Below are 24,222 nucleotides of genomic sequence, written 5' to 3'. Positions count from 1 at the left end.
ATGCAACTTTTATGCCCCTTCGACATTACAACATATCTAAGTCATTGCTAGCAACAGTAATTCCGACTTTTATTTTAAACTGTTAGTCAGACTAAATCATTTTCAAATAGGACATTTGACCTTTGTGATGCATTGTACCGCTTCAGCTAACCTGAAATTAATATTTGGGGTGGAACATATGATTATCACCACGTTCATGATGTCTTAGATTGAATCTTTGTGAATTTCTGGGTCTGATGTTTATCATGATGTTTTGTATATACATATACAAATTTGACCATCATACCACACTATATATTATCTCTGCGTATGCATACTCTTTCTGCTTTCGTAACCGCCAAGATGACATCAGGGCCACAAATCTGAGATTGTGCTCATCTTCCCCCACCAAGACCTCGAAGAAGCCTAGCCGGTGTCTGGGTCTTGGTTTGGCCAGGAAGCCTTCAGCATGTGTCTGTGTCTTATCTCCTGGGATTTTACTATTCACTCAGTTCACACACATAGTACACATACATACACACACACATAGGTCAACTCTTCACACACACACACACACCTCTTCACCGCATCTGCATAAAAAGCACACGCCTGCAACTGTTTCTTTGTCATGTCCTCTGCAGAATGCTCTTCGCATGCTGTATGATTGTCTGACCTTCCTTGCAAGGAATAAAGTATACTTAAAAGACTATGATTCTCTAATCTCTTTATTTCAGAAGTCTCACCAGGTCAAATTTCCATCACAATATCAGTTTAAGTTTCAGGGGGGGTCTTCTCTATGGAGGCCACCATGTTTCGTGTAGTAGCCCGGACTGGACAAACTAAACACCCTTTGAGTTTTTATGAAAACTTAAGGTTACCACAGGTTCTCTTTCATGTTTGGAAGGGAAGTATGAGGTGAGGGGTGTTCAGCTGCAACATGACACTTCATGTCACTAAATTCTACACACTGCAACTTTAAAGCATAGAGAATTAGTCACCATTGACAGCTGAAGACCATTGACACCTTTTCATCATAGTCACTTTGTGTTTGAGATCTTCTTTGGAAATTGATCACCAGTGTGTCACACTCTCCAGTTCCAGTGGTGGGAAGTAACGAAGTACAAATAATTTGTTACTGTACTTAGGTGCTCATGCAGGAGCTGGGTTCAGTTCAGTCTTTATTATTCTGTCTGAAATATGGCCTGCAGCAAAACTAAACTGTGTCCACTGATTTTTTCTTCTCTGTACTAGCACTGTGCAGGTTGTTAACAAAAGAGGAAAACAATCCTATTTTGTGGGCCTAGAACTTGTTTCCTTTTGCTGAGTTATCATTCCTGCTACTGATTAGAAAGTGAAAGGTCCATGTTTAATTTTTTAGTGGTTATACTGTGGTCTATTAGTCTTCTTAGGCAGACACAAGAGGCAGATTCTGTTGTGTTGGTTCTTTGTTGTCCCTTGAACTTCAGATGCACTAGTCCATTACTATTTGAACCTCAGCATCTGGGGTTCAAAATTTGTAAAATTATACAGTGTATGTATATTTTTGTTATAATTTTTCAGTCAGTGGAAATAAATCCCGAAGAGAACAATTTTTTTTTTTTTGTGTCTGTATAGGCCTACTATAAAAAGCACTTTGCATTTTTAATTTTGGTACTTGTACTTTTACTTTTGATACTTACGTACATTTAATATGAGCTACTTTAAGACTTTGACTCAAGTCATTTTCTTATGGGTGACTTTTACTTTTACCGGAGTCACTTTCAGGTAAGATATCTGTACTTTTACTCAAGTATTGCTTTCAAATACTTTAAACACCACTGTCCAGTTCTCACCGTCCTCAGCCACAGCCCACCACCACTTCAGAAAAATGATAGGTTTGTGGTCTCTGGTTTGTTAGTGACTGGAAAGCCAGCCTTTACTTTCATGTTGTCATGAGAAACTATCCAACCACTTTTTTCACCCTCTGTTCTCTTGTAGACCACCATTACCTCGCCCCCTCACACCCCGTATAAAGTAAAAGCTCTGATATTCTTGCTCGCAGTCAGTTTATGCAGCAAGACGGAGGTGAGTTTGTGCTGACCTGTTTATATTAAGATATTCTTGCACTTTTTACTTGGTTTTGCTGGGGCCTGTTTAATATCATGTTAAGTTATTAAGTCCATTACTGTGTAGATAAATGTTAGAAATAGGGATGTAAGAGGAAAATTTGTCTGAATATGACTGTCCATATACAGTCGCATCAACTTAAGATCGTGAGCACATTGAACTTTATTCAACTTAGTACATTTTTCTATACAGAGCTCATAAAACAACATTGAACTTTTTAACTTCTGTAAATTTACATTTTTTTAAGGCAGCTTTTTCAAATAAGTTTTCTTAAGGTGATTTATGTGTTTGTCATTGGTTTCGGTTCTTGGGACCACGGAGGCAATTTGGCTCAAACCGGAGGTTGGTTTCTGAGAAAATAGGACATTTTAGGATGTGTAATTTGGTGAATATCCAAATAGATATCTGGATGTGGTGAATCTAAATGTGGTTATAGGTGGGCTGTTTGGCTGTATATGCACCTAATGTGGAAAAATGTTGGAAAAATATGAAAAACCTGATTGAGATGGTTCAACCGGGGTCTTTCTGTGTGGAGTTTGCATGCTCTCCCCAAGTCTGTGTAGGTTTCCTCCAGCTGCCTCCCATAGTCAGAAGACTTGGGGTTAGGTTAATTGGAGACTCTAAATTGTCCATAGGTCAGAAAAGTTTTTCATGTCCGTATTTTGGCCCCATAATATACTGGCGACCTTTCCTGGGTGTACCCCACCTCTCCCCCTTCTCAGATGGGATAAGCTGCAGTTTACCAAGTAACTCTCAAAGCACAAGCAATACAGATAATGGATGGATGGGTGGATGGATGGATGGATGGATGGATGGATGGATGGATGGATGGATGGATGGATGGGTGGATGGATGGATGGATGGATGGATGGCCCAGGAGAACAGAGTTGTACACCTTAGCAAAAGCAGCATAACGGCTTCATAAACAACACGACAGAGTCAAAAGACATCAGAGTCCTATGAAAAGAGCTTTTAACACGATTGTGGACCAAAATCACAGTTTTAAGATAGGTGGAAAGTGTGTGGCATTTAAAAAAGGAGTGTGACACATGCAGTGAGCCACTTTTCGGTGTGTTAAACTGCTTTACTTGTTTTCAGGGTAAAACCATCTCCCGTCTCAGCAACATGTTTCTGTTGAATATCGTCATCTGTGCCAGCTTCGTTCTGTCCCTCCCTCAGTGCACGCATCAGTCATGCACCGTTGGGAAACCCAGGGAGTGCGAAGAGGCTGAGTTCATGCCGGGTACCAATTTGGCCGGGGAAGGCTTCGACATCACCAAACTGCAGCGTAAGGGGGCCTTTGTGATCGACATGAATCCGTGGAAACGCAAAGACAAAACGTGCAGGCTGTGTAGCAACCCCTACCTTGAGAACAAACGGCAAAAGCTCCCCTTGTCTGTGGTGGACTGGAGGGCAACGCACACCTGCAGCAGTAAAGTGGCCAGTAAACTCCACGACTCCAGTGAGTCTCTGGTCCGTTCTAGCTCTGCTTCTATTGAAAACAACTGGCAAACCAATCTAGACGTTGATTTGGGCAAAAGAAGCGGCTCACTGATGTTGGCCGGTGCCCATTCTAAACTGGCTGAGTATTCCATGGAAAAGACCAAGCACGACAAGTTCAGCTTCACAAGTCAAGGCATATCCTGTGACTATTACAGGTAAGAAGACAAGAAATCAGCTTGAGCTTTTGTCCACACACTCCTTAAATAAATACAACACTCTTATTCACTTCTTTCATTCTTGTCTTTGTTTCCCTCTTGTCTCGTTTCTCACTGGGAACAGCTACAGAGTGAGCGACACTCCCAAACTGCACAAAGAGTTTAAAATAGCAGTGAAACAGCTTCCCAAAGCCTACAGCCCTGAATCCAAGCAACGGTTTTACAGCCTGATTGACAACTTCGGCACACATTACATCACTAAGGTGAAGGAGACCCCAAAAAGCTATTTTATACAAAAACAACACTTTAATAATACATTTATCATATAATTCCAGGTGAAGTTGGGGGGAAGTGTTCAATCTGTGACCAGCATCAGGCAGTGCCAGGTCAGCCTGCAGGGCCTCAGCACAGAAGAGGTGCAGACGTGCCTGGATGTTGAGGCTTCTGCCACCATTTATGTGGTTAAGACTAAAGCTCAAGGTAAATTCTGCAAAAAGGACGCAAACAAGATGGACAGTAAATCATCCTTCTCCAGCCACTTCAGTGACAGGTAGGGAACATTTTTTCATGTATTCAATCAAATGTTTTCTTTTCATTTGCATCTTTAAACTCATATTTTCCATTCATCTGTTGAAACTACACTTCTCTTTGCAGGTTCACAGAAATAAAGGGAGGCCATACCACAGAGCCTGATCTTCTGTATTCTGCTGATAAAGATCCATCAGCCTATAAGGAATGGCTAACCACACTGCCACAGAATCCAGACATCGTCTCATATTCCCTGAAGTCACTTCATGAGTTGCTACCTATTAACACACCTCTCCAGAAGAACCTGCGCTCAGCCATCAGCCATTACATCCTGGAGAAAGGCCTGTTGAGGAACTGCAGTGAACGCTGTCAGGCCGGGATCAAGAGCGACTCGAGAGATCCATGTGTCTGCCAGTGCCACAACGATCCTGCTGTAAACCGAGACTGCTGCCCGGTCCGTAAGGGCATGGCACAGGTAATCATAACCGTACAGCGGGCCACTGGTCTTTGGGGTGACCATTCAACTGACACAGATGGTTACGTGAAGGTGTCCTTCGACGGAAAGTTAGTGCAGCAGTCTCCTGTCATTTACAACAACAACAACCCACACTGGGCCATGGTGGTCCCCCTGGGCTCTCGGGATTTGTCCTCACTCCCTAAGGTAAGATTTGAAGTGTGGGACCAGGACAACAAATGGGACGACGACCTGTTGGGAGCATGTGAGGAAGTTCTGTCTGCTGGTGTCAAGGAGGATGTGTGTAAACTGCAGCACGGCTGGCTGTACTACAAATGGGAGGTGAAATGTGCCCCGAGCCTGAGTGGAAGTACATGCATTGAGTATAAGGCTTCACCAATGAGTCCAAGCCTGAAGAGGCTGTATGTGTCCCGTCATGCCCACCCCCTTCCAAAGGCCCTCCTTTTAGAGATGGGTGTGTTTGTGGACAAATCGAGTTCCCAGGGGAACCAGAGTCTTACAGCTGAGAGTGACATGTTTGACGTGGTGTAATCTGAGGCCAACGTAGCGGCTGCAATTCAATTGTGAAAAACGTTCCTAATATTATGTCCAATTTGGTTCAGTTAATCTATATTAAAGCCTTTGACTAGCAGTTTCTATGCATGCATTGTAAATGAAGCGATATGGTTATCACCATGTTAATGATGTCCTAGATTGAATCTTTGTGAATTTCTGGGTCTGATGTTTATTATGATGTTTTGTATATACATATAAAAATTTTACCATCATACCACACTATATATTATCTCTGCTTATGCATACTATTTCTGCTTTCGTAACCGCCAAGATGACATCAGGGCCACGAATCTAAGACTGTGCTCGTCTCCCCCCACCAAGACCTCGAAAAAGCCTTTAGCCGGTGTCTGGGTCTTGGCTTGGCCAGGAGGCCTTCAGCATGTGTCTGTGTCTTATCTCCTGGGATTTTACTATTCACTCAGTTCACACACATAGTACACATACATACACACACACACATAGGTCAACTCTTCACACATACACATCTCTTCACCGCATCTGCATAAAAAGCACACGCCTGCAACTGTTTCTTTGTCATGTCCTCTGCAGAATGCTCTTCGCATGCTGTATGATTGTCTGACCTTCCTTGCAAGGAATAAAGTATACTTAAAAGACTATGATTCTCTAATCTCTTTATTTCAGAAGTCTCACCAGGTCAAATTTCCATCACAATATCAGTTTAAGTTTCAGGAAACTAAAAGTATTCATCGAGGAGGATTACCAGGTTTCACAAGATAACTGTGTGGAAGATTTAGGTGAAAGGGATCCATTGACAGAAATTTAATATGAAATAATCATAGAGATGTTTTCACGAGTGTGTTTCATCGAAATTATACAAATTGTTGTTTTATTTACCCTTGAATGGCCCTTTATATTGAAATAATTAATATTTACATCGGGGGGGGGGTCTTCTCTATGGAGGCCACCATGTTTCTTGTAGTAGCCCAGACTGGACAAACTAAACACCCTTTGAGTTTTTATGAAAACTTAAGGTTACCACAGGTTCTCTTTCATTTTGGAAGGGGAGGATGAGGTGAGGGGTGTTCAGCTGCAACATGACACTTCACCACTTTATGTCACTAAATTCTACACACTGCAACTTTAAAGCATAGAGAATTAGTCACCATTGACAGCTGACGCCCTCTGTTCTCCACGTCCTGCCTTTTGTATTATTGTGCACATAACCTGTGAACCAGTACTACCTCATTGGAAAAATGTACCTGGCATCATCCAGCCCAGTCTTTCAAAGCACATAAAAAATACTTTCTTTTAGCGAGTACATTTTATTTTGTAGGTGCACCCTCTCCACTTCTGGTCTTATTTTGGTTGACAGACTATTGACCGACTTGGTTGTGTAAATGCCAACACTGATTTAGAAGCATTAATTATCATCTGAAAAATTATTATTATAAAATATTATTTGTAAGTTTTCGCTAAGGAAAAATATTTTAATTGCAGCAACAACATGTCTCCTTTCCTACTGTAGTAATATCATAGATTTAAAAAAATAGGTCAGTCCTTCAATGGTATCTCCAATGGTCTAAAACTCTTACACCAGAGAAAGAAAATACTATTTATAATTCTGATTTATGGTCAGATTTTAATGATTAGCTAGGCATTGATCTTCAAAGGAATAGTTTGTGGATCTTAATGACAATAAATCACATTTAGGAGACTTAGTGGATTTAAATGGTGGTTTCATGGGGGTTGTAGGCTTTTTTCGCCCACTACACAGTAACACATTTTGGTACAGATTAAGATGGCAGGCCGGATGTCTAAGGGCCGGATTTCTAAGGGCCCTTAGATAGTGCAATTGTTGTTTCTTCAAATTAAATTTATTTTTGTAAATCTGTTTTAGTCACAGTCATATTTTAGTGTTGTGGGTTTTTTTGTCCTTCACAAAGTTCACCTTTTCCTCATAGTCACTTTGTGTTTGAGATCTACTGTGGAAATTGATCACCAGTGTGTCACACTCTCCAGTTCTCAATGTCCTCAGCCACAGCCCACCACCACTTCAGAGAAATGATAGGTTTGTGGTCTCTGGTTCGTTAGTGACTGGAAAGCCAGCCTTTACTTTCATGTTGTCACGATCAGTTTGAGTTTGTCAGCTCCTCCCACTCAACAACGCTTCTGCTCAACATCGAAGAAACTGTCCAACCACTTTTTTTCCCTTCTGTTCTCTTGTAGACCACCGTCACCTCGCCCCCCTCCCACCACCTAAACGGCTTTTTTTAAATGTATAAAGTAAAAGCTCTGCTATTCTTGCTCGCAGTCAGTTTATGCAGCAAGACGGAGGTGAGTTTGTGCTGACGTGTTCATATTAAGATATTCTTGCACTTTTTACTTGGTTTTGCTGGGGTCTGTTTAATATCATGTTAAGTTATTAAGTCTGAATATGACTGTCCATATACAGTCGCACCAACTTCATATCGTGAGTACATTGAACTTTATTCAACTTAGTACATTTTTCTATACACAGCTCATAAAACAACATTGAACTTTTTAACTTCTGTAAAGTCACATTTTTAAGGCAGCTTTCTCAAATACGTTTTCTTCAGGTGATTTATGTGTTTGTCATTGGTTTCGGTTCTTGGGACCACGGAGGCGATTTGGCTCAAACCAGAGGTTGGTTTCTGAGAAAATAGGACATTTTAGGATGTGTAATTTGGTGAATATCCAAATAAATATCTGGATGTGGGGAATCTAAATGTGGTTATAGGTGGGCTGTTTGGCTGTATATGCACCTAATGTGTAAAAATGTTACTACAAATGATTCAAAATGTAAACATTGAAGCACTGATGGTTTACTTGATGGTTTAATTTGTTATATGCATTTCCTTCCTCATGAATCTTTTGCAAAACCCCACAGGAAGCCATATTTCATCAAACCAGACCCAAGTGACATGAAGTTGGTCCTAAAATTTGGCCTTGAGTAACACCACAAGTGAAGGAATCAAAGCGAAATACAGAGCTCCAATTCAAAACTGAAACTGAATTATTGTGCAGATAAGACTCAAACCAAGACACAGACCTGAATATGAAAAACCTGATTGAGATGGTTCAACCGGGGTCTTTCTGTGTGGAGTTTACATGCTCTCCCCAAGTCTGTGTAGGTTTCCTCCAGCTGCCTCCCATAGTCAGAAGACTTGGGGTTAGGTTAATTGGAGACTCTAAATTGTCCATAAGTCCGAAAAGTTTTTCATTTCCGTATTTTGGCCCCATAATATACTGGCGACCTTTCCTGGGTGTACCCCACCTCTCCCCCTTCTCAGATGGGATAAGCTGCAGTTTACCAAGTAACACTCAAAGCATAAGCAATACAGATAATGGATGGATGGGTGGATGGATGGATGGATGGATGGATGGCCCAGGAGAACAGAGTTGTACACCTTAGCAAAAGCAGCATAACGGCTTCATAAACAACACGACAGAGTCAAAAGACATCAGAGTCCTATGAAAAGAGCTTTTAACACGATTGTGGACCAAAATCACAGTTTTAAGATAGGTGGAAAGTGTGTGGCATTTAAAAAAGGAGTGTGACACATGCAGTGAGCCACTTTTCGGTGTGTTAAACTGCTTTACTTGTTTTCAGGGTAAAACCATCTCCCGTCTCAGCAACATGTTTCTGTTGAATATCGTCATCTGTGCCAGCTTCGTTCTGTCCCTCCCTCAGTGCACGCATCAGTCATGCACCGTTGGGAAACCCAGGGAGTGCGAAGAGGCTGAGTTCATGCCGGGTACCAATTTGGCCGGGGAAGGCTTCGACATCACCAAACTGCAGCGTAAGGGGGCCTTTGTGATCGACATGAATCAGTGGAAACACAAAGACAAAACGTGCAGGCTGTGTAGCAACCCCTACCTTGAGAACAAACGGCAAAAGCTCCCCTTGTCTGTGGTGGACTGGAGGGCAACGCACTCCTGCAGCAGTAAAGTGGCCAGTAAACTCCACGACTCCAGTGAGTCTCTGGTCAGTTCTAGCTCTGCTTCTATTGAAAACAACTGGCAAACCAATCTAGACGTTGATGTGGGCAAAAGAAGCGGCTCACTGATGTTGGCCGGTGCCCATTCTAAACTGGCTGAGTATTCCATGGAAAAGACCAAGGACGACAAGTTCAGCTTCACAAGTCAAGGCATATCCTGTGACTATTACAGGTAAGAAGACAAGAAATCAGCTTGAGCTTTTGTCCACACACTCCTTAAATAAATACAACACTCTTATTCACTTCTTTCATTCTTGTCTTTGTTTCCCTCTTGTCTCGTTTCTCACTGGGAACAGCTACAGAGTGAGCAACACTCCCAAACTGCACAAAGAGTTTAAAATAGCAGTGAAACAGCTTCCCAAAGCCTACAGCCCTGAATCCAAGCAACGGTTTTACAGCCTGATTGACAACTTCGGCACACATTACATCACTAAGGTGAAGGAGACCCCAAAAAGCTATTTTATACAAAAACAACACTTTAATAATACATTTATCATATAATTCCAGGTGAAGTTGGGGGGAAGTGTTCAATCTGTGACCAGCATCAGGCAGTGCCAGGTCAGCCTGCAGGGCCTCAGCACAGAAGAGGTGCAGACGTGCCTGGATGTTGAGGCTTCTGCCAGCATTTCTGTGGCTACGGCTAAAGCTCAAAGTAAATTGTGCAAAAAGGACGTTAACAACATGGACAGTAAATCATCCTTCTCCAGCCACTTCAGTGACAGGTAGGGAAAATGTTTTCATGTATTCAATCAAATGTTTTCTTTTCATTTGCATCTCTAAACTCATATTTTCCATTCATCTGTTGAAACTACACTTCCCTTTGCAGGTTCACAGAAATAAAGGGAGGCCATACCACAGAGCCTGATCTTCTGTATTCTGCTGATACAGATCCATCAGCCTATAAGGAATGGCTAACCACACTGCCACAGAATCCAGACATTGTCTCATATTCCCTGAAGTCACTTCATGAGTTACTACCTATTAACACACCTCTCCGGAAGAACCTGCGCTCAGCCATCAGCCATTACATCCTGGAGAAAGGCCTGTTGAGGAACTGCAGTGAACGCTGTCAGGCCGGGATCAAGAGCGACTCGAGAGATCCATGTGTCTGCCAGTGCCACAACGATCCTGCTGTAAACCGAGACTGCTGCCCGGTCCGTAAGGGCATGGCACAGGTAATCATAACCGTACAGCGGGCCACTGGTCTTTGGGGTGACCATTCAACTGCCACAGATGGTTACGTGAAGGTGTCCTTCGACGGAAAGTTAGTGCAGCAGTCTCTTGTCATTTACAACAACAACAACCCACACTGGGCCATGGTGGTCCCCCTGGGCTCTCGGGATTTGTCCTCACTCCCTAAGGTAAGATTTGAAGTGTGGGACCAGGACAACACATGGGACGACGACCTGTTGGGAGCATGTGAGGAAGTTCTGTCTGCTGGTGTCAAGGAGGATGTGTGTAAACTGCAGCACGGCTGGCTGTACTACAAATGGGAGGTGAAATGTGCCCCGAGCCTGAGTGGAAATACATGCATTGAGTATAAGGCTTCACCAATGAGTCCAAGCCTGAAGAGGCTGTATGTGTCCCGTCATGCCCACCCCCTTCCAAAGGCCCTCCTTTTAGAGATGGGTGTGTTTGTGGACAAATCGAGTTCCCAGGGGAACCAGAGTCTTACAGCTGAGAGTGACATGTTTGACGTGGTGTAATCTGAGGCCAACGTAGCGGCTGCAATTCAATTGTGAAAAACGTTCCTAATATTATGTCCAATTTGGTTCAGTATATTCTATATTTAAGCCTTTGACTAGCAGTTTCTATGCATGCATTGTAAATGAAGCGATATAGATATTTGAAATTGAATGTTATAAATGTATAAAACAACAAATAATAAATAAAAGTTGTGGCAGACAAGATCTTTTTATTCCTTATGAATATATGTATTTGTAATACACTGTGCCCATTTCATCAAAGACACACTGGTCTGATACATATTTTGTGTAATGAATCTGTAGCACAAACATTTATAAGATGTGCTTGCCTGTTTTATGCATTAGTCACTTTGTGTATCTTGACATGATCATTATTTATCCACAATAAAAGCATCATATCTGTACTGCTTGTAGTATTCCATGTCTCATGTCTTCTTACTTTAAGTTTCAATTTGAGTGCTGGTGTTTATCTCAGACAGCGCTGCCCAACATGAGAAAGGAAGTGGTAGAACTTCCTGTGTGCGAATGAGGCTTCGCTGATGCGATTAAAGAGGAACAAAGTGTTCAGATAAACAGGTCAAATGTTTTGACTCAGAAGCTTCAAATCAGCATCACTGGACATATAATTTATTGGATTAAAACATTCATCTTAACAATTATCTCAAAACATTGCCACAAATTTCTTGTTTATGTTCACCACCATTTTTTTCATCATTGACAGAATGAGACAGGTAGGGCACTGAAGGTTCTGGACCAGGGAGACAGACACGGGTAACAAATGTCCCCTTACAGAGAAAAGACGAGGAGAATAAAACAAGGACAAAACTGACAACAGGACAGGACAAAATGGACCGAAACACACACACAAAAGGCTTTTAGAACAGATTACAGTGAACACATCAGGGAAATTATCCACTTGAAGAGGTTCAGGTCATTTGAATTAGCCTGGTTGAAAAGGGGAGACAAAGAGGGCAGATACATAATTAGGAAAAGATGGGATGGTGATGAACGCAAAACCATAAAAAGCACACAATGTCCTTTTTTAACAAATCGTTGGGTTTCATATTCTATCTAAAACTTTATTTTGAGTGGAAATTACAGAGATTTATTAAAAAAAGAAACTGAAATAACCAGTTTCCCCCATTGTGTGGAATCTTTTAACTTATTTATGATGTTTTAACTGGACCTTAATCTTCATGCACCCACTGTAAACCGGCCTTCATTCTCACCTTTGTATCCATTTCCAAGGGCACCGTTAACTCCACCATATTTGCCAGCCTGCTCTCCTGTGAACGGATCAAATCTATGTTACAAATGTGCCAAAGAAACAAGGTTTAACAGCTTGTCTTAAACCCATTTCTTTCTTTTCTTTTATTAGACGACTCAGCCAACTCAGTGTGCAGGTTCCATACCCTTGAGTGCAAAATAATCCATAATGCATGCAGCTGTAGTTTTCATGTGCAAGCAATTCATATTAAATGCTCAGCGTATGTAACAAGGACAATTGTGAGTTCCATTTCCAAAAATAGCTGTGCTTCATTTGTTTTACTCAGGAAAACTGTGCATGTGTGTAAGAAAGCACACCAGTATTCAGACACACCCACACAATAACCAGGCAGGACAAGCTGGTTTGAAAATGTGGTTGATGACTAATATAAAGACCAAGTCAGGGGGGTTTCTTGCTCACCCAAAGCACCTTGAGCCGCTCCCAGCTGTGCACCATAACCTGATCAAACACATGCAAGAGATACCAAGTGTTAAGACAGGACAAACACACTAAATATATTTCCGTTATGCCTAGGGTCTGTTTTGACTGATTTTAGGAATACTTATTTTTTGGTCATGCTTATTGTGTGTATGTGTGTGTGTGTGTGTGTGTGTGTGTGTGTGTGTGTGTGTGTGTGTGTGTGTGTGTGTGTGTGTGTTATGATGTTGAGGGGATCTAAGGTCAAGGTTAAGATAAGGGATAGAGTTTGGCAAGTAGTACAAGATCATGGTAGGATTAAGGGCCTTTCACATCCACCTTGTTTGGTTCAAGCCCTATTTTCAGTTTAGTTCGAACCAAAGTAGGTGTGAAAGGTTCCGAGAACCATTGTCTCGAACAGCGGACCGTCACTGGATCCAACAAGACATTTAGATGTGTGAAAACCTGTTTTGAAAAGAAGAAGAAGCAGTTCTAGCAAGATTGCTTGCAGTAAACTACTAGGATGCTCATTTTTCTGGTAGTAATACTATAATGACACTGTCAACTAAATTAACAAAGTGAACCGATTCATTTTCTCCATTCAAACAAAAGACGACTTTTTGTATTTGGCTTGTGACTACTTTTTGTAATTGTCAATACACCATCATCACACGCATGCCCATCTACAAACCAATCAATGTGACGAATAGGGAGACACAGCCCATGGAGGTCATGACAACAGAACGGATGTCATACAAAATTCACAAAGGCATGAACCTTGATTTGAACCTTGATTTGGACGCTCAGGTGTGAAAACGCCATAAGTCTCCAGGAAAATATGTAAGTGACCGTGTTTCTTTGGGGCAAAAGAGTGCATGAAAACTCACCTGTTTGCTGAGCTCCGTATCCTGCAGCAGCTCCTGAAACAACACCCAACATGAAGATACTTTAACTTCAGAGTGATTACTTTACTTTAACAGACAGAAATACTGGACAGACAGGTGATAGGATACCATAGCACATAAATCTGCCCTCTGTCCCACTATTCTTCAAATTCTTCTTGTTCGTGGAGAATCTCGTATCTCTACCAGAATACATGACTAATTATAAAATCTGTGTTAAATGACTCCTGTGGCTTATTGTTTTAAGTTCATAACTCAATATTTTTTTTGTATCTGTTTGCACTCGTCTGCTGAGAGCTTTCACTTCTTTGGGTAACATGAAAACTAAGGCAACATACTGCACTACTTTTTCCATCACACCGTTATTCACACATAATTGTTCTAACATAAAGTCTCTCTCACCATATTTGTTTGCGGTTTTAGCACCTTCAGCGCTGAGGCTGAGCGACTGAGCGCCGTACGGATACCCCCCTTCACCTAAGAGGAAAAAAAGGTCTGTTAAAACTCTGAGCTCATGGTAAACTAACAGGATGGGGGGAGGTGTGAAAAATAGGAGGGTTGTGATTTTCTATAACTGCTGCAGCTTCTGGTTTTATTGTTATTATCTCTTAGAGCATCATGAGGCCTTTGAAACTGTGACTGGCTGCGCAAATAAAATGACTGGACTTTATTTCACTAATCAAATCTCATGTAAGTTTACAATCTATCAAATACTGATGGCGTTTCGTTGGTCTTTTCATTTCCTGCCAGCCAATCAAAAAGTAGCATTTTCATTGACTGTGGTGGAGCTTCTCATAATGTGCGTGAGAGTGATTACACTTAACATAAGGTGTAATACAAATGTACTCCTCCTACCTTCCAGTCCAGCAGGAATCACTGGAGCGTTCCCATAAGGAACCTGAGCAGCTCCTGCTCCTGCGGAAAAGAAAGATCACATGGTCAAACTGACTCTTTCACCCTGACATCTGCTCGGAGGATCAACCGCTGTCTGTCTCATGCATGGAAACCGCTTCTAACTAATAGTGTGACAGACAGATAAAGTCATGTCAGCACTGCCCACCATATTTGCCACTAGTTGATTCTAACCCTGCACCAAGAGCTCCTGAAAGACGACAAGAGAGAGGGGAAGTCTTAAAATAACAAACAGTGCATGAAGATGGACGACATGACAGCTCCCTAAAAGTGAGGCCAATTTATCTGGATCAGTAAAGGTAAAACAAAGTCAGCCTCCTCCATGTTTGTGGATGGGACATGGACCAAACTAAAAAGTCAAAGTACATATGTATTTTTTTTTTTCTCAAAGATGATTTCTGTCATTTTAAGTTATTACCTCACCAAGACGGTTTTCATCTGCTTTGTTTTTGGTTTACTGCCTGGATTTCCATGAAACTTGGTGAAAGGATGTGGTATGGGTCCGGAGAGAACATTGTGACACAATGTTTTTTAACATTTTTATTGACAATTCATGGGTCTTGATGAAAAAAATCAGGCATGTTTATGAGACTGATATTTAGGAGGGTGTGACATTTGGTGCAGATCGAAATAAGAATCTGGATCGAGTAAATTTAAATTTGGTTTCATAAGGGTAATTCTCTGTGGGCCATAGTTGTTATTTGATGCTGGAAAAACAGGGTGACATGTCGTTATAGACAGCCAAAGCTGACTTGTGATAGGTCAAGCATGTGTATCATGGACCTTGATACCTAAACTCCAAATTAAATCATATGAACAACATGGCACCCATATCCAAGATATTTTGGGTTCATTTGGTAAAAGTGTGTTGTTGACAGATCAGGGTAATTTTGATTTCCAGTATTTCCATGTGTTGGTTTATGTGCGTTCTACTGTATATGATGCTGCCCCATTCTTAAATCTCTTACCATATGCTCCTTGGGGCTGCCCGGCGTAGCCTCCTGTGCTGAGGGCTGAAAAAATAAACATGTAGGTCACACTCTGCTGCTTCATTAACCGGATCACAGCAGAACTGCGTGAAAAAGCATCTACAGGAGCAGGAAGTTAGAAACTAAGGTGGTCAGCTTTTAGAAATAAGAGACAACAGCTACACCCAGTGGATGAACCACCAAACTGGACATGTTAAGCAGAGCAGGGGTCGCTCCCCTCATGGCCTCTTATTTTAAGCAGGTTAAGCATCTACGGGTTAATGCCATCCCCTGTTATGGGTGTCAGCTGGTTATAACTGGTTATAACCATTACCTTTATTCTTCCCTGCTTTGTTCTCAGCCCCATCAGCTAAGTGTGCTGGGTAACCGAGCCCTGAAACATAGTTCTAATTAGCACTATAACAATGTCTGTCAGCCTTTGACTCTTTAAGTACACTCAGTTCCACCTCTTCTCCACATTTTGTTTCGACAGTACTCACCAGCTCCGTAACCGTCGCTGTAACCATTACCGTAACCTGCTGAGACGAAGGGCAGTGAGTTAAGTATATATTGACAATGACAGGTGAAATTTTAAGCCTATATTTTCAATTCACATTTGTTTTTGACATTTCTGATGAAAAGACAGGGATTTCTTAAGCACGCCCACTACCTGCAGCCAAAGCTTTTGCAGCGTCTCCACCTAGAAAGAGAACAGAACAAAAACAGCCACTGAACACCAATGATCAGCGTGGCTCCTGTCGTGAGGGCCTCGATGCAGAATTAAGAATGATCCTTGGCCGCCCACATTTCAAGGTTAATATTTTGGTTCGCTGATTTAAACTGTGCTGCACAGGATTTGAATTTGTCAACTGATGAGTTGCCACTTACCGTAGCCATTTCCAGCAGCACCCAGCAGCCCGGTTGCTCCGTCACCATAGCCTGTGATAAAACACATTTAGAACGAAAATAATGTAAGGGACAGACATTTATTACACTTCTTTGACAAAAAGCATAATTATTTAGCCGAAGGCAAATATGAAACACGACTATTTCCTTGTACTGACTTGCATGCAAAAAAGGAGATTTACAGGGAAAAGTTTGGCAGTAATTCTCTTTTGTCAGCAAATTATTCACAAGAAAGTGATGGAAAATAGTGAAGCAGCTTGTTGTGTGACATTTACAGCAAGGTGAAGAAAAAATGTGTAGGACTAGGAAGTGATCGAATTAAAGTAAAGTAATGGTGCATTCAGACAACCCATGAAGCAAACCTTTTGTGCAATGAGATTACATACAGTCATTCGCTTCATTGCACTCACACATACGCAAATGTGAGGCAAATAGCTTGGGTCAAAGTTGACCAAAGTTGAACTCTACGCAAAGCCACGCTGCGATTTGCCTCACACCAGGAAGTGAAATTTGTATACGTCTCCTCGCTTGCACAGATTGGAAGTGAACGGGAGGTGAAGGATCACCACTGCAACATTTGCTGTGGTGATTTGATGTGTGACTGGGCCCTGATCCTGCAGCCAAATTCATACAAGTACACAACATGGGAAGTGGCTTCGCATTTGGTGTGAACATGGAATAAGAGTAAGAGCTTATTTTCTGATGCGTGATACATGATCTATTGTGCGTTGTCGCCTCCAAGGTGGAAAAAACCCCAGATTATCTCAAATCTGTGTTTTCAGACAAGCATATTTGAGCAGCATAGGGTCGGTGAAGGAAGGCGCTCAAAAGAATGGTTTGGGATTTAGGGCTATAAATGTGTTTGCTTTCATGCCAGGAGTTAAATAAAGAGATGGAAAAAATTAGCCTAGGGTGGTGTCGAGTAAGAAAGCAAATAAGGGTATTTCTAAAAATGTTTAACGATTCCTTTAAGAATTCAAGAGCTGCAGCAAAGACTGAAGGAGAACAGGCTGAAGAAGGAAAGGATGCAAATGGACAGATGGAAGAATTTTCCTCCACCTCACTGGTAGACTTGCCTGGAACACCTTGAGGATACCCACCCTGTCCGAGTGCAGCGGCAGCTAAGATGTGTTTCACAGACAGTTTAGAGTTAGGACACGGTGCAAAAGGAAAAAATGAGCACTCAAATCCCTCAGTCACAACAAAGGAAAGGATGGTGAAAATGGAAAATGTGCGTGTTTACCTGCATGTTTGCCAGCCGCACCACCCAGGTATGCTCCCTGCCCCAAACCTGCGGACAGTGCGTTGGAAATCTTTACCACAGGTAGTGTAAATATACATCAACATCTCCGTCTGCTAAAAAAAAAGACTGTTGACTTTTCTTTTGTGACGTGTCAGTGCCCAACGTTACCTGCTCCGTAGCCTCCAGGGCCCAGGTTTGCTCCCAGGTAGTTTCCCGCTCCGCCGATATAACCTGTGGAGAAGGTTCGCACAAGTTCAGCAAAGTCACCTGTAATTTAACGTGGCCCAGATGGATATGATGTCCAACAGAGACACTAGTTTATTACTATATTCATGCTGAAACACAATAATGATGGTCTAAAACAGAGCTCTGCTGGTCACTTCCAGATCACAGCTTATGATTTTGTTATTTATATTGATTACTTCTATATATTTGAGGTTATAAATTTCTTTCATTCTTCTATCCTGTGCTTGGGTTCTCTTGTCTTATTCAAGTTGCTCTATGAATACATTTTTATTATTGTCACAATTATACAATATTGATCACACAGTGAGGCATTGGTTGAGAGTCTCTTCAGCTCCCACAGACACAAACCCAGCTTTACTAGGACACCAAATATCAAAATCAGGTTTGAATCAGAATTGCTGCCATTCCTCATGTACACACAATTTAACATGATATTCAGAGGTTGCTCTAAATGGGAGTTTGACATGTGACAGCAGGACAAAGAGACACACGGTACATTTCAACGTTTCTGCAGCCTCTCCACTGGGCACTGACTCTCCTGGACTAAATCTTAAAATACATCAGATGTTGTGGACCTCCAAAATAAGATATCATGACAACCTGAGGCACAGTCCAAAGACCTTTAAAATAAAAGACTGACAACCTGAAACCCACTCCCTGAACCCACTCCCTGAATCTGAGGCAAACCAGACAATGAGATGCAGAAGTATTGTTGGATGTGTTCAGTCTTCTTCTGCAATTTCTGCATTAGATCCAGCAAACCCAAACAAATTTTACCAACCAAATGTGTACGAACGATAACAAAACCAACCATGTGGGAATTTGTAACAACAGACCACTCTTGGGATGAATGAGATCTTGAATCAGACAGGATCTCAAGCTGAGAGCATTCAATCATTGCATTGCAGACGGATGTGAAAATATTGGCAATTAGTTTGATTTTTCCAACAGAAATCACAAAATCAACTCATGTCTTCCAGCAGATGATTTAGTATGATAAGAAACCACATTCATTCTGTCACCAAGTAGCATTCACATTTGACCACAGAAAGAGATAAGGCAGCGAGAGCACTTACACTCAACAATTCAATCTATAGAGCTCCAGTGTTCTGTGTTTAACTTTTAGTGGGTCTGCCACTGAAACACTTATACATGAGTATTTTTTTTAAATGGCAATTTAAGGGTAATTTAAAATAATGTCATCATTGCATTTTTGTGCAAATGAGGTTTAAAAATGAAGGACCATCTTAAATCAGCCAGCACAGGACTTCTCAATTTCCTGTCAGTCCTGACAGTCAGAGTGGATGTTACCATCATGTCAGACTTTGATCATCTGCATCATTTCCAACTTGATGGCAAACAGAGTCAAATAAGTACAGACAGAAGTACAGCTCACATTAAGGGTCTGTTAGATGCTTAAACCTCTCAATCATTAATGCTGAGTGACTACTATGAGTCTCTGTCCATGTAAAAGCGAAATTGCGCCAGGGACTCCCTTCTGCGTACCAAGCAATACACATCCAGGCAACAGTTTTACCATTTATAGGACTTCTACAGGAAATTGTACATAGGAAAATAAAATGATCTGTCGTTACCCAAGTGGACAACAAAAAAAGAGACTGAAATGGTGAAAAAAGAGACGAAGAACTCCTCCCAGGTTGGCTTAGGATACTAAGAGCTATGGGCTTCTTGACATTGTGTTCAGCACGATAAAGGTGCTTTGCGTCCTGACCATCGGCAGTAAAGCCTTAAGCTTCCTGCCCTGCCTAAACTTTGGGTTCTACTTGCACATGGTACCAGTTCATAGCTTCACCTTCCTCAAAAATGAACAGAACCGCTATGGCTTTCTACAGCAACAGTTCCACAGATTCTAAGCCCATTTATGTCTTTAGTCACAAGCCAAAGGTGTCTGACACCATCTGCCCATCCACTGTAGCAGATCAATAGTTTCCAGTTCACTGACCCTTTGGATGAGAGAGTATATTACCTGGGAGATCTTGAGGCAGTGGATAGGCTTTCTCTCTTTGTGCTTGTGGAGCTGCATGTCCAAGATGTTTGTTGCCTTTACCAAAGTGAAGCTGAGGCAAAAAACCTTGAGTCCTTTCTGATCCCAAAATCTCACGGTGATTGATTTCTGATACCTCTGACAAATCACGAGTGGATCCACAGTTTGGGGCTCGCTGATTTTGTTGAATCAATAAATCGTAGTCTCCAGCACTCTGTGCCTGAGAGGAGGCGGAGATCGGGTTTCTGGTGTTGTCTTGATTCAGAGGCAGCTGCTGTCTTACTCCTCCAGCTGCCAGTGTGACTCCATGGCCTGTGGTGATCTTTCTTTTCAAGACTGTAGGCTCATGACTGTCTCTTCCTTGTGCTTGTGAAGCAGCAAGACCAAGATTTTTACTCGGTTTATCAAAAGGGTTTGTAGATCCAAGATTTGATGACTTTACTAACGGTTCGAGGCTGTGGACTCCTCCTGCCAGTAACTCGGGTGCAGTAGGACCAAGAATACTGCCACCTCCGACTGGTGTTTCAGGAACAAGACCTTTGTCTCCTTTCCCCTTCAAGAGAGCAAGTACTCTGCCCTTTTCTCTCATCAGATCTTGCATAGCTTGGCCCAGACTGGCCAGCTCTGGTCCACCCAAATCTGCTGCAGACACACCTGGCAGAGAGATATCATGCATTCGTGACTTCTTCGTGGCTCAGAGACAACAGTGTTTCTTTGAGGGTCAACAGCACACTGTATTGGCCAGTGGCAGAAATGTGTTTTGATTCAAAGTCTACTTTGAATTTCAATTCGATGCAATTTAACACATCATCCATTGAGTAATCATAACTCAAATGGAGGTAAGACCGAATCGAGAAAAAACAGAATCCATTATGGCTGAAATTAGTCCAGATAAAGAAGGACAAAATCGTCAGCATAATGTGGAACTGAGACGGAAAGAAGACAAGACGCAACTGAAGCCTCGGAAGGACAAATATTGTACTTCTCATTGCATCGGTGCAATGACTTCAACACATACAACATGACATCACAACAAAGTGTTGCCACCTCAAGCAGTTGAAATGCCATAAAAAAACACCACAAGACAAAGACACCGCCTGACTCACAACATCAGTGTGCAACAGAAACAAAGCTTTGTCAAACAGATGGGACATAAAAGCAGAAAACTACAGTGGAACACAGCAAACATTTTAAAAGCCAAAACGTTTGACAATAGACTGAAAGAATTCTAGTTTTCACAACACAGTTTCACTCAGTTTTTGAAACTATGGAGATTTTGTATTTAAACTATAATCAGTGACTGTAGACCAGAACCAGAACAGGAACCAGAGTAAAGTACAGGAACCAGATATTCCATACACTCAAAAAAAAAGGTCTTTGAATGGATCAAAATGCATCTTTCACAATGATCAAAGGATCATCTTAGTCTTACTATCATCAGGTTATGAGTGTGCTTCATAGACTCTATATAAAGATGGATGACATGGCCCCTCCCCAAAAGTGAAGCCAAATCATTTCGATCACCCCCTGGTGGCTGGCTGCAGTATAGGTCAACAACCCCGCCTACTCCATGTTAGCAGACCGGACATGGACCAAACTAAAAAGTCAATGTACACATTAAATAACATTTTCTCAAAGATTCTGTCATTTTAGGTAGTTCTTGTCACACTGAAATGTTATTTTTTGGCTTCATTACTGTACAATAGGAGGAAGTGGAGATTTGCCATCTTTATATACAGTCTATGGTCTGCATGTATTCGACAGAACCTGTTTTCCAGTTGCCCCATTCAGTTTGTGTAAACCACAGCTCTAAGTGCACCGCAATAATTAAGGCTGATAGACTCAGACTGGACCTGTGGCAGTAGGAGCTGCAGAACTCATGCAACATGCAACACGTACTGTATGAAACACTCACATCAGCATGTGAATCTTCAATGTCACAGACAGGTTACAGACAAGTGGACACAGATTAAAGACACACAAATACCACAGGTGGCTGTGGTAGAGGCTTTACCGGGTATTTGTTCCTCAGTCCTCTGTCCAGTGGGATACCCAAGTCCAATTCCTAATGACAGCAGACAAGGGGACTGTCACTGATTTCACTGACAAACTCAGGACGACACTGTGGCCACATACACTTGCAGTCTCTAGACTTGAAAAAGGTTTAAAAAGCTGAGCATTTCTGTAACAGTGATAAAATAAAAGGCATCCATCTCATCGGAACAAGACAAGCCCTTATATTAATCATATATCTTAAAAATCAGATATTAAAGAATCATTTTTTGATATAGTTTTGATATAGATGATAAATTATTTCATTTTAAAAGTGTGTTTTATGAAACCTGAATAACATGTTTATCCATGAAACAGTGCGAGTGTGAGTTAGTGTGGGTGATAGGACACAAGACACACTCATTCAGTTTGAATTCATTCTCAGAACTTCTCTCAGCATCACAACTCCAGTGTCTCTGTACAAATCTGAACTGAATGGAAGAAGTCATGTTTCATTTCATGATTCATCACCTACCTGGTCGGGCTCCAGGATAGCCCATGCCAGCCATAGCCCCATATCCTGGCAAGAAAAACAAAGAGCCGAGTTCAGAGGACGTGGAGCGAATCTTTAAATCAGACAAACACACTTGATCACCAGAAGCCCTGGATTTTCCCCTGTTTTACGAGGACACATCTTTTATTTGCTGAAGATGCAGCCTGCCCCAGACATCGTGTTCACAGAAGAAAGTGCCACTCAGCTGAGATTTATCAAACAAACAAGCAGAGCGATTACAGAGGGTGTAATTCTCTGTGTAAACTCTCATCTGGGAAAACACTGCACAGGAATCACAAAACAATCTGTGGAATCACTCACCTGGCAGAGTTCCGTGGCCAGCACCATAAACTGAAAAGTCAGAAAAACAAAGAGTTCATTTCTATTTAAAAAGATTTCTACGGTTGATGACCTACTTCACTGTTTTTGCAATATGCAGCTTTTTCCTCATTACAGATCATCCAGTGACTTTACTTTTGGACAATTACATGCTTTAGTGTAAAGTCTTTAAAAATAAATCACTGCAGTAAATCCTTGTCTCTTGATGAAATAATGAAATTAGTGGTTTTATTTCACCCTTTAAGATTTACATCTTCAGCTAAGACCTCATTGCTTTAAATAAGAAGATAAGGATGATGCCAGGTTTTATGGGCATTGGGGCAGTCACATTTTCTTTATAAAGCCTGCAGTGAGTGTTTAGTGTTTATTCACTTTTAGTTTCTATAAAACTTCCATCTATCCATCTGTCTATTTTCTTCCGCAGGGTGTGCTAGACTCCCCTCTCCCCAGGTATGCTATCCAGCCGCTTCTAGGAATCCCGAGGCGTTCCCTGGCCAGGTGGGATATCTAATCCCTCCAGTGACTTCTGGTTCTACCCCTGGGTCTCCTCCCAGTTGCGTGTGCCTAGAAATCCTCTAATGGATGGTTTCCAAAAAGGCCTCATGAGAAGATACCTGAACGAGCGCAACAAGCCCCTCAACTCAGGCATCTTCCTTTAAACGTTATTCTTACCTCGTTTCCCTCCCTGGCCCAAGCCCAGTCCCAGTCCGTTAGTAAGTCCAGTCCCCATTCCCGTTCCTGTGCCCAGGTTGGCACCTGCCATCACAAGAAACATAGACAATTAACCACATGGGACTCATACACAACAGAAGTCAAAATCATTTATAATAAAGTGACAGTAGGGTGTGAGGGTTTTATAATCTGATTTACCATAGGCTCCCTGGGCTCCATATCCACCTTGCCTCAGGCCTGCTCTTCCTCCTACTCCAAGAGATCTGTAACCCCCTGTGAAAATCATGAAAAAGAAAGCGTTGATGTCGAACAGCAGAATCTGACCACACGTATCATCATTTAGAATTAGGACAAGCTGAATCTCTGCAGCAGAACTGGATGGAGGAGCCCCAGCGAGGAGTTTTTCACTTTGCAGTACACCTCAAATACAAAAGGACCAAACGACTTCATATGCTTGTGTTTCTGTTTTTGCTTCTCAGGGCTGTTGGTCACACAGGTTAACTGATGAAACTTACCAAGACTGAGCTGAGCCCCAGGATAACGTCCAACTAATGTTTGAAGAAAAGAGAAAATACAAACATGACTGATCTGCTGGAAAATGAATGTGCGGGGATGCAGAGTGCAAACAAGTTTGACGTACTTCCAGCCTTCATCGCTTTGTTGCCATAACGATTCCCCAGAGCTCCAAGGGCTCCTGCAACTGAAGCTCCAAATGTTCAATACTTTATTAAAATATGAAATGATCACATGAACGACTCGTGTGATGTGTGTAAATAAAACAATAAGCTTCAAAGTATTGAAAATAATTAAAAA

The 24,222-nt window shown here is 41.8% G+C and overlaps 3 protein-coding genes across 7 annotated transcripts in view; 2 read left to right on the top strand and 1 right to left on the bottom strand.

The window, feature by feature from the left end:
- The first annotated feature begins 2,022 nt into the window (after positions 1-2,022).
- Positions 2,023-5,791, top strand: LOC118123535 (perforin-1). The gene is made up of 5 exons (XM_035180985.1): positions 2,023-2,043; positions 3,184-3,743; positions 3,868-4,006; positions 4,079-4,293; positions 4,398-5,791. The coding sequence occupies exons 2-5, from the start codon at positions 3,211-3,213 to the stop codon at positions 5,275-5,277; spliced, it is 1,767 nt and encodes a 588-aa protein (XP_035036876.1). The 5' UTR covers positions 2,023-2,043; positions 3,184-3,210; the 3' UTR covers positions 5,278-5,791.
- Positions 5,792-7,498: 1,707 nt separating this feature from the next.
- LOC118123773 (perforin-1) lies at positions 7,499-11,391 on the top strand. The gene is made up of 5 exons (XM_035181357.2): positions 7,499-7,596; positions 8,894-9,453; positions 9,578-9,716; positions 9,789-10,003; positions 10,108-11,391. The coding sequence occupies exons 1-5, from the start codon at positions 7,537-7,539 to the stop codon at positions 10,985-10,987; spliced, it is 1,854 nt and encodes a 617-aa protein (XP_035037248.2). The 5' UTR covers positions 7,499-7,536; the 3' UTR covers positions 10,988-11,391.
- A 175-nt stretch (positions 11,392-11,566) lies between these two features.
- The window catches only part of LOC118123772 (glycine-rich cell wall structural protein 1.0), a 17,992-nt gene continuing 5,336 nt past the window's right edge, over positions 11,567-24,222 (bottom strand). Inside the window, exons 4-25 of one of the 5 annotated variants that reach the window (XM_035181353.2) lie at positions 24,050-24,109; positions 23,925-23,957; positions 23,608-23,682; positions 23,410-23,493; positions 22,720-22,749; positions 22,381-22,425; positions 21,868-21,918; positions 19,836-20,507; positions 17,771-17,833; positions 17,603-17,650; positions 17,436-17,480; positions 16,342-16,392; positions 16,124-16,153; positions 15,954-15,992; positions 15,788-15,847; positions 15,454-15,498; positions 14,429-14,488; positions 13,976-14,050; positions 13,559-13,591; positions 12,675-12,713; positions 12,217-12,273; positions 11,567-11,932 (exon numbers count right to left, since the gene is read on the bottom strand). In XM_035181353.2, coding sequence (XP_035037244.1) covers positions 11,928-11,932; positions 12,217-12,273; positions 12,675-12,713; positions 13,559-13,591; positions 13,976-14,050; positions 14,429-14,488; positions 15,454-15,498; positions 15,788-15,847; positions 15,954-15,992; positions 16,124-16,153; positions 16,342-16,392; positions 17,436-17,480; positions 17,603-17,650; positions 17,771-17,833; positions 19,836-20,507; positions 21,868-21,918; positions 22,381-22,425; positions 22,720-22,749; positions 23,410-23,493; positions 23,608-23,682; positions 23,925-23,957; positions 24,050-24,109 — 1,700 coding nt within the window. In that variant the 3' untranslated portion in view covers positions 11,567-11,927. The remainder of the gene's footprint in view (positions 11,933-12,216; positions 12,274-12,674; positions 12,714-13,558; positions 13,592-13,975; positions 14,051-14,428; positions 14,489-15,453; positions 15,499-15,787; positions 15,848-15,953; positions 15,993-16,123; positions 16,154-16,341; positions 16,393-17,435; positions 17,481-17,602; positions 17,651-17,770; positions 17,834-19,835; positions 20,508-21,867; positions 21,919-22,380; positions 22,426-22,719; positions 22,750-23,409; positions 23,494-23,607; positions 23,683-23,924; positions 23,958-24,049; positions 24,110-24,222) is intronic. The other 4 variants (XM_035181354.2, XM_047343965.1, XM_035181355.2 and 1 more) reach the window with 4 other exon arrangements.

The sequence above is a fragment of the Hippoglossus stenolepis genome, chromosome 16, assembly GCF_022539355.2.
Source record: "Hippoglossus stenolepis isolate QCI-W04-F060 chromosome 16, HSTE1.2, whole genome shotgun sequence".
NCBI classification, from domain to species: domain Eukaryota; kingdom Metazoa; phylum Chordata; class Actinopteri; order Pleuronectiformes; family Pleuronectidae; genus Hippoglossus; species Hippoglossus stenolepis.
The sequence above is the reverse complement of the archived record's forward strand: the minus strand, read 5'-3'. Positions and strand labels throughout refer to the sequence as shown.

Bases quoted from the DNA above. Each gene is read 5' to 3' on its own strand.
- LOC118123535 (XM_035180985.1), top strand. From the start codon at position 3,211: ATGTTTCTGTTGAATATCGTCATCTGTGCCAGCTTCGTTCTGTCCCTC. The intron at 3,744-3,867 runs GTAAGAAGACAA...CACTGGGAACAG, and splicing joins ATATCCTGTGACTATTACAG to CTACAGAGTGAGCGACACTC. The intron at 4,007-4,078 runs GTGAAGGAGACC...ATATAATTCCAG, and splicing joins GCACACATTACATCACTAAG to GTGAAGTTGGGGGGAAGTGT.
- LOC118123773 (XM_035181357.2), top strand. From the start codon at position 7,537: ATGTATAAAGTAAAAGCTCTGCTATTCTTGCTCGCAGTCAGTTTATGC. The intron at 7,597-8,893 runs GTGAGTTTGTGC...ACTTGTTTTCAG, and splicing joins GTTTATGCAGCAAGACGGAG to GGTAAAACCATCTCCCGTCT. The intron at 10,004-10,107 runs GTAGGGAAAATG...TTCCCTTTGCAG, and splicing joins TCCAGCCACTTCAGTGACAG to GTTCACAGAAATAAAGGGAG.